A 9743-nucleotide genomic window follows, 5' to 3' on the forward strand; every position below is an offset into this window, starting at 1 on the left:
GGGAGGATCGGCAACTCAACTGTCACGAAATCAAAGATCCGAAAAAGGGAAGCGCTCTTGCGCGCTTTTTTCTTCCCCCTTTTATCCCCTTTGTTTTTTACAAAAAGAAGCTTTTAAATTTTTTTTCGTTTTTACCCCATCACATTCGCTGTCGCTCATTAATGCTTAATCAAAATGGATTTGATTCTCTCTGGGGTCTCTCCGTGCCTTTTCGCGAACCCGCCCGGCCGTCCCCCGACGGCGCCCTCGCAGCGGAAGGAGCCGGCGGCAGGTCGCCGCTCCTAAATAAACCATAAAAATTATTAAAACAGAAACAAAAATGCATTTCTTTGCAAAGCCAAAGCCGGACGGGCGGACGGCGGGAGAGCCGGGTCGTGGCGACGGAGGGAGGCAGAGCCGGGCTCGGGGCGGCCGCGAGTGCTCCCGCCGCCGGGCGGGGCGGACCTCGGGGCACAGGGCTGCGCGGGTGATGCGCGGGGGCAGAGGGGGCTTAGGGAGGGTCGGGGGTGTTTCTCGGCCCACACACCAGTCTGTTGGTGTCTGATTTCAGATCCTGAGTCGACTCCCTGGTAAGTCGGGTGGGGGAAGGCGGGGGCGCGGGGCGAGGCGGGGGCGCGGGGCGAGGCGGCGGGGGCGGGGGTGGCGCGGGGCGAGGCGCCTGCCATTAGGTGAAACTCATGGAGACTGTGTGCTCTAGTGCTTTGCGGCGGAGGGAGGCGATGCTGGTTCCCCGCCACACGTCGCTGCTGTCCGGGGAGCTGCAGAGCTGGGGAGAGCCCGTCACGTTGCTGGGGCCGGGCAGGGAGGCGGGCACCATGCCGGGGAAGGCGGGCTGGTAGAGGTGGGACTGCAGCCCGGCGCCGTTGGAGCCCGCCAGGCTGTTGGAGAGGCCCATGGAGTTGGGCGGCGGGCCGGCCGCCAGGCTGCACTGGGACAGGGACTGCGCCATGGCTTGCTGCCGTCCTAGCGCCGGCGGCAGCGGCAGCTGCGACACGCCGGGCATGGCGGCAGCGGCCCAGCGCGTGTCGTTGGCGTGGAAGGAGCACAGGCTGTCCCCCATGGCGGCGGCGGCGGCGGCGGCGGCCGAGGGGAACTGCGGCAGCCCCGGCGTCGGCAGCAGCGTGCCCGGTGCGCGGAACACGTTCGTGGTCTTCTTGCGCTTCTTCCACTTGGCGCGGCGGTTCTGGAACCAGACCTGCGGGCGGCGGCAGCGACACGCTCCGTTAGCCACCACCACCCCCCGCAGCCGGGGGCCCCGGCGGGACCCCCGCCCCGGCTCCCGCCGCCCCCTCCAGCCTCGCCCCCACCGGACACGGTAGCTCTTCACACCCGCAGCCCCACGCGCGTCCCCATCACTGGTTGACGAAAACACTGGAACTTTTTATAACGAAAGCGATCGATTTGTCCGTCCTGGGCAGGAGACTCCAGGAGAGGAGCCTGGCCTTCCCACGGGGGAGAATTTAAAAAAAAAAAAAAAAAAAAAAAAAACACCAAAAAAACAGGAAACGAAAAAAACCCCGAATAGTCTACGGCTCTGGGCCTTGCGTGGATGCGCTCCCGAGCCGCCACGGGAGCGCGGCGGGCGGAGAGCCCTGCCCCGAGCCGGCCGCCTCGCCCCGTGCCACCCGGGCCCGGCCAGGAAACCGTCGCTCGCACCAAACCGCCCGCATTTGGGTTTAAAAATACCCCAAAACGTAACGAAACCAAACCGATAATAACAAAACCAGAGGTGGTTTGGGTGAGTGGGTGCTGGTGGTGGCACCGTGGCAAGGATGGTTTGGTGGGTCTCGCCGCACCGCGGCCGAAAGCAACCGAGGCAGTCGTAAGCCGGGAGAAAGCACGTCCACCTGGAATCCGAGGGAGTGCAGTGCCCCATCCTGCCGGATTCCACCCTCTCAGGCTCCATAGGCGGACTGAGAAAGGCGGACGCCAATTAGCGGGAATGAACGGCCGTGAGGGAGCTAAATATTATATGAATTATCGAAAAATCGCGTTCAATTATGTTTTAGGGTTGATAGCCAAATTGCAGCTACAAAATCTTTTTATGTTTCATGGTTTGCTGGTGGTGTAAAGAATCTCCATCAGGTCTGATCGCCTAAGTTCATAGCCACACTGCATATGCTTTTAAAATGTGAATGTTTCCAGTTGAAAACTGGTGCATGACAGATTAAAATGCAGGGAAAACCTGGGGGAGATTTTGAAAATGCACACATGACAACTCTAGAAATATATTAACCATGAGCATTTGGCAACTTTGAACTCCTTTTAAAATGTAACTAGCCCCTGAAAATTATTAATACTACAGTGAGAATCTAATGGAGGTTGGAATCTAAAAACCTACCTTGATGATATCTGCTGTTACAGTAATATAGACATACTGTAAATGTATTTTAAAATATATAGCCCATTTAATTCCCCAGCTATAAACGGGTGAGAGAGAATGAAAGCGATAGAAAGGGAGACAATATCACTTTTGTTTTTCTTCTTCTTTCTTTTAAATGTTCTTTTTTATTCCTTTTTTTTCCCCCTTTTTATTTTTTTTTTTTTCTTTTAAGAAGCCGAAGCTTTATGAAGATCTCATTGGAATCCAGCGGATGATTAATGTGAAGATTTGGTAGGAAATCTGGAGAGCTGTATTAAAGCTCAGATCTCAGGTTCATTTCGATCAGCCAGCCGTGAACTCTGGGCCGAATTCATTACACTTTAATAGTGCTGGGAGAGGAAGAAAATGCAATTTCTCATTCCATTAGAAAACTAGAAAATACTCTCAGCTTGTCCCCTATTAAGATGTGGCAGGTGACGGGACCATTGTGGGGGACACGGTCAATGGAATTACAGCACATTATTTTTGTTCATATAAAATATTGGAAGGCAAGCCTGACTGTGCAGAAGTTATTTCACTGATTTAGTTTTTATGTAAATAAAATATTGAAAGTTAATTAATCCGTGCTAGAGACTAATGATTATGCTTATTATATTGCATTTGATCGCGTAATTTGCATGATTCTCGCATTGCTGCTTAATAAGCCATTCCAGGTTATAAATAATTCTGAAATTGGTTTCTAATAATGGCATGCTATAAAAAGAATGGTTTTATTACAGCAGCTTGAAAAGCAGAGCAATATCAGATGTGGAATTGGACTCCCGTTTAAGCATCAGCCAGTTTAATAATTATTTAAATGTATCATATACATTAAATACAGATCTAAAATGAGGAAAGTGGTGATTTATCCTAGCATCTAAAGCCCTAAAAAACATATACAGCAGCTATAAATTAAGCATTTGGAGCATTCTTTAATCAGTGTTGAGCCCATGTACTGAAAGGAATGTGTAAGCTATCTTTTAACTATAAAGAAAACTGTAAAGTACTCGTATAAGAACATAAACTAATTATTATTTAATTTAAATTTGATCAAGGACCAGTGATACATCGGATTGTGAAGTAAATATATTAAATATTTTTTGCCTTAGCTTACATAATGTTAATCATTTTGAAGTGTTAATTAAGAAGGTTATGTTGATCTGATTACTTTTTAAATTACAGAACATTATTGTAAAAAAAAAAATTAAATTGACACTCTATTAAACTGTTTTTATCAGCAGTCTCGAGCTATTAGCATCGGTTTAAGATTATGCCAAGGCTATTAAAACACTTGTGTCTTTCTTCCTACGAATTTCTTTGATGTGCTGTTAGAAAATAACTATTTCCATTTTATATTTTACTTCATTTACCACACTCCTAATATTGAAATTGGTATCATTAACCTTTGGGAAACCCAATAAAGTTTAATAGACCTCGTTTTCTTTTTTTCATAGAGTCAGTTGTCCAATTATATTTTATTTGTGAATCTAATTTCTTTTTTAATTTAAACTAATTATAGTTCTGTGTAGGCTGAGTCAAATTGTGTTACTTTTTAAAAGCAGACGTGCTTTTTCTGTCACATTCAAGAATGGAATCTGTTTTCCTTCATAAAACGTTCATTTAGGGATTTCTCTTCACGTGTCTTTATTTAGCTGAGGATTTTTGCTGTGCTTGCCGATAGAGGTTTTGAACTGTGACTGCGCTGAAGTGCTTCAGCAGCGGCAGTCCCGGTGCACTGTACTGAGCTGGGGTGCGCATCCCACAAGTGCCTCTATTGTGCAGTCTTTCATTCCTCGGGATAGACTCGCCTAGAAAGTCGCTACAATAACCTTATGCACCAAAAGCTGAGTCTGAGCAGTCTAGCGCTTTGCACTTTCTTCCCCTTTACAAATTTCGTTTACATTTATTTGCCTAAATAGTTTCCTACTGTCCTGTGTGCATATATATATATATGTGTATATATATATGCGTATTTTAGAGAACAAAGTGCACCCTAGATGTTGAAGTTACTCACTACCCCGCCGTTCCCAGGCATTATAAAAGCCAGTATGGGGAAAGTCCGAGTCCAAACACAACTGGCTTTTATCGAAGTGCCTTTTTACGAGCCGATATGCCTTCTCTCGCACCCCACCTTGGCCCTCAGGGCGGTGGCTTGGGCGGACGCCCCTTCCCGGCGCTGCCGCGGCCGTGTCGCCATCAGCACCCTGGACAGCGGCCGTGCTGTCGGCTACCTGGACGGCGGCCCCGCGGTCGCCACCGGACTCGGCTCCGGTGGAAAAGGAGTCATTCCCGGCTCCCGAGGTTCGGCTCGACACTTAGCGCCGGGCTATTGCGAGAACTGAGACCGTTCTTCTCTGGCTGTCCCTCCCCCGACTCCTTCCAGCCACGGGTCGGGCCGTGGAGCTGAGGGAAGCTCAGTGCACGCCCCGCTCGGGACGGTGGGTAGGATAGGGGAAAAGGGGACACCCCAAGGTGACACTTTTGCGGAAAGGGAAGCGACGCATGTCTGATTTCAAGGCTTTCCGATCAAACTGTTGCTTTGAGGAGTGGGTTATTCACCCCGCCGTCGAGCTGAGGTTTGGGGCACCCACCCCCCCTCCCCGTTGTGCCTGGCCTCGCCGCCGGCCGGCCGCGCAGCCGTCGGTGCGACTGGGGAAGGGCCAGCAGGCACTGCGCGGGGGCGGCTTTTCATACCTGCACCCGGGACTCGGTGAGACCGATGCGCAGGGCCAGCTCCTCCCGCATGAAGATGTCCGGGTAGTGAGTCTTGGCGAAGCTCCTCTCCAGCTCGTTGAGCTGCGCCGGCGTGAAGCGAGTGCGGTGCCTCTTCTGCTTCTGCTGACCCTGCTGCTGCCCGGCCTGGCTGGAGTTCTGGCCGCCCTGCTGGCCTTGCTGCTTGTCAGGGTCTTTGGCGCTGACGGCAAGGGAGCTGGGGTTGGATCCCACCGTGGTGATGTCCTCTCCCGGCAGCAGGGTGGTCCCTTCCACCGTGTCCGAGTTGGGAGCCATGTCTCCCGGGTGCCCCCCCGGATCCGAGCCCCCGACGCCCAGCCGACACTTGACCGCCTCCCGGTGTCCCAGCAGCTCGGCCGCGTCTTTCATCCCTGCGGAAGCAAAGAGCGGCAGTCACTCGGCTGCAGCTGAGAATAGATCCATCAGAGCCCCTCTCCTGTGCACTGACATGGAGAGAGACATCCAAGCACCGCCACCGCCTCCCCCCCGCCGTCCCCGGCCAGCCGCCCGCCAGACCCGCAGCCCTGCTCGGCTCCACCACACGCAGACACCCTGGCCCGGCGCGACCCGGGCGGAGGGGAGAAAACTTTACATCGAGCTGCTCCTCTTCCTGCTGAAATAACCAGTTCCCTGCCCGGCCTTCCCTTGCAAGACCAAGGGAAGGGAAGAGGAGGAGAGCAAGTTTTCACGGGTTCAACTTGGGTTTTCCAGCGGAGCTGGTAAGAGAAAGAGACGGAGAGAAAGAAATAAGGCTCGAGCCGCCCTGTTGCCGGGAGCGTTACCTCCCCGCCAGATGCGCGGGGACCTCGGTCAGTCTGGCCGATCTTTCGCCTCTCCTCCTTACGCTTCTCTAAACAAACTCATGAATAACCATAAACAAATAGATACAGATATTTCTCCCTTTTTTCTTTTTTCCTTTTTTTTTTTTTTTAAGGAAAGGGCGGGAGAAAAGCAAACCGGTGAGCAAGAAAAGGCCACACAGAACTCCGTAAACACCATCGAGCTCATCTGTCCTAAAATAATAATCATCATGATAATAATGTGTAGGTATGTATATAAAAACCGGGGAGAGAAAAATTAAATTATCCACAACTCGCTGTAGATCTACATACACCGTAGGTCTCACTCTCTTCTTTTTTATGTTAAATCAAATTAAACTTTAATACAGTACAATTACTTTTAAAGGAATTAGCCCATTTAGAACGCATTAAGGTAAAATAAGGAACAAATTGTCAATTTCCTGCCCCGGCTTCCTCCCCGCTCGCCGCCGCAGCCGGTGCAGCCGCCGTAGGGCGGGGGGGTGCCGGGGGAAACTCACCGAGACGGGCGTCCAGGAGGTCGGCGTGAGACAGCATCGCGCACCGCTCCAGGGCGAAGGCTGTTCCCCCCCAAATTTTAGCGGCCTTAAGTTATTTAAAATAGATATAAGATATGAGATATATATATATAGATATATATATATAGATCGTCTAAATGAAAGAAAATTCGGTGTGTGGTTAAAAAGGGGGTCTCTTGCATTATAATGTCCTTTAGAGAGACGGGGAGGTGCTTAACACTTCAATGAACCCGTGAGCAGCTCGGCGCGGGGACCAATCAGGAGGGCAGCCTGCAAATGTCAGCGCCCGGAGCGCCCCGCTCCGCCCGCCCGCCGCCCGCCCGCTGCCGCCGCCCAGGCCTCCCGCCGCCCCGGCCCGGCCCGGCCCGCACCGCGCCCGCGCTCCCTTACGCTGCTCCGCTCGCCTTGGCCACCCGCCTTCTCCTTCTCTCCTTCTCTTCCAAATGTACATTTGCCACACTAGTCCGCTCCGGGTCGCCCCTGATTTACCGGCTTTTATTGTTTTTAATGCCTCCTCGGAGCGCACCCTCTCACCGATCAGTCTCCCGAGGGTCTCGCAGGCTCAGAGCCCACCGAGGGCTGCGAGCGGGGCAGACGTGCGGTGCGGGTGGGGAAGCGCCGACCCCGCTGGCCGGCGGCCCCGGGGAACTGGGAGCGGGAGCGGCAGGGGAAACTGCAGCCAGGCTTTCACCCACACAAGCCCCGACGGCTGCGGGGCGTCAAGGAAGGAGAAATTTGCCCGAGTTCCCGCAGCGGGCCGCGCTGCACAGGCTCGCCTGGCCCCCGGGACTGCCCGCCACCTCGGCCCGGCCCTGCTCGGTGCCAAGGCAGAGCGCAACGAGGGGCAAAGGAGCACAGCACCACGCGTCCCGGCCGCCCGGGGAGCTCTGCCTCCCTGCCCGGGATTTGAGTGCCCGTAAACCCTATTTTTCAGGGAAAGTTTCCAAGTTCGGCTAGCCTACAAACTCAACTTAAAGCAGTAAATAAAGTTAAATGCTTTTTATTTTCCTCTTGAATATATTAAACTACTTGAACAATTTAAAGTGCTTTGCAGAAGTGAAGCGAACCATTTCTAATGTTCTGATTTTTCAAAGCCAGCCAACAACAAAGTTTAGATTAGTAATATATTTCTAACCAGAGTAATTTTCAAGATCATTAGGCATTTATGTAATTAGTGCCAAATCTATAAGCTTTTATTACGATTATTAGAGTAAAATCAGTATAAATTTGTACTAATTTACTACTGTTTAGACTTGGCTGTCAAGCCAAGAGGTTCTTATTGTAAATGATAACTGAGGAAATTAAGTGCAAAATTCTGTACCATTTCTGATCCGCTCCTAAACAATCCGTTTCAATTGTATTTGTAGCAGAACATAATGCCCTTTTAAAGTTATTTGACTTGTATTTTTATTTGCAAAACAAGAAAAATACCCTCTACGTGGGCACAATGAAAACTGATATTTACTACTTCCAACTTGATTAACATTGATTTTTAATTCAAAAGTGATGCAATTAAGATTATTCATTTAGTGCAAATAAAGCTTCCACCAAAAAGCGAGCCCAGTGAAGTCTATGTTAAATAAAACGGAGCCAATGGCTTTTTTTTTCGCCATCCAATTGACTTACACGAATCACTGTAAATACTGCATGCGAACAGATGCAAGAGTGGTTTTGTTTGCAGCTCAGTTGTGCAGGGGTTTCGGCAGAGACTGAAGGAGACAAAGGAACCGGCCGACCGATCTCTAGGGCAGTTTTGCTGCCTTTTTTTTTTTCCCTCCTCCCAGCTCAGGCTACATTGATTCAACTCAGCTTTCGAGACCTCGGGCTGTTGGGAAGATCCTGGGTGCTCGGGAACGGCAGCTCAGAGCAGTGAGAGAGACCCAGGGCCGGGCCACAATTTAGCCGGAGACAGAGAGAGAAAGAAAGGAGATGGAGGTGGGGTGGGAGTTTCGGGATTTTTATTTTTCCCCGGCTGGATGGGTGACTGCGGAGACAGCACATTTGCTGTGCTTTTTTCCCTTTGAAAATTATTCTCTGTGTGCAGCTGTAGGGCAGGAGGGGAAGACCCGGCGGTGGAAACTGCTGGGAGGAGCCCCCCGACCCGCTGCCGGGCGTCAGGACCCGCGGAGCGGAGCCGGCAGAGTCGCTGGGGAGACAGGGCCGGCGGCGCGGGGACGACGCGCAGCCTGTCGTGGCTGCGGGAGTCTGGCCCTGCTCGGGCCGGGGTGAGGCGAAGGGTCAGGGGCTGGCCGGGGAGTCAGGGGTTCAGTTTTAGCTGTGCGTATCGGCACAAGTGTGCGGGCGCTGGAGGTGCCTGCAGTCGGCTTCTGCCGAGCGCGCCGTGGGCAGGGTGGCAAGGCGTGCGTGTGCATCTATTCCGTGTTGTTGTATGTTTCAGGTCGATAAATAAATGTGTAATAGTTAATGTGCAGACACATCAGAGTAATAACAATGGGATGAAATCAAAGGATTATCAATCTCTGTTAGTAACTGCTGAATAACAATGTTGCGGTGTGATTGATAGCGCGCTTCATTTTATGACTTTTCTATTGCTCTTGATTTTTATAGCAGTATAAACAAACTAAATCATTTCTTCTAAGACTTCAGATCGCAGTCGTCTTAAGGTAAGGGGGGAAATCAGAGAAGGAAGTCTGCGGGAGAGAAAAGAGCGGACTGGGCTGACACTTACGCGTGTCAGAAAGAAATGACAATGGGGCACATGTAAAATACCCTAATCACATTCCGCTTTCGCGCACTCCTGTTTTGTCAAGTGCCCGAATTCACCTGGGCAGCGTCGGAGATGTATTTACAAGGATTTTATTCCCCGTCATCTTTCCATTTTCCCAGTGTAGCCAGAAAACTGCCAGTCAACTCCATTCCCTGTTACAATTTACGGTATTCCCCACATGATCATAGGAACTGAAGTTCCTAACAAGGAAAGGCTTTAGCACAATGGCCAAAAATCTTCAGAGTGACACGAGTGTCTTCAGAAATCACTTCAGAGCAAAGTAAAAGGATTTTCTATGACGGATCCAGTGATTTTTCCTCAATAAATAGGTTTTAGATTGTTACACACACGGAGAACTGGAACAAAGGGCAGTACCAGAAAATATATTGGTTGCCCCTAATAAAATTTATTTAGACAGTTTATTTCTCATAAAAAATAGAGATTGAATTTCGTACAGAAGCGCCTGCCAAGAGGCCAGGCACTGGGAGATCATCTCCCCCCGCACCTTCCTTTGCCTTTCTTTCCTTTTCCATCCCATCCCTTCCTTTCCCTGCCCTGCCCGGCGGCGCCCGGCGGGCCCGATC

General features: G+C 50.9%; 1 protein-coding gene across 1 annotated transcript; it reads right to left on the minus strand.

The window, feature by feature from the left end:
• Positions 1 to 664: 664 nt before the first annotated feature.
• Positions 665 to 6450, minus strand: OTP (orthopedia homeobox). Its single transcript, XM_050987197.1, has 3 exons — positions 6414 to 6450; positions 5057 to 5466; positions 665 to 1195 (listed from the first exon to the last, which is right to left on the minus strand). Exons 1-3 carry the CDS (start codon positions 6448 to 6450, stop codon positions 665 to 667), a joined length of 978 nt encoding a protein of 325 aa, XP_050843154.1.
• Positions 6451 to 9743: the final 3293 nt, after the last annotated feature.

The sequence above is a fragment of the Serinus canaria genome, chromosome Z (genome assembly GCF_022539315.1).
Source record: "Serinus canaria isolate serCan28SL12 chromosome Z, serCan2020, whole genome shotgun sequence".
NCBI lineage: Eukaryota > Metazoa > Chordata > Aves > Passeriformes > Fringillidae > Serinus > Serinus canaria.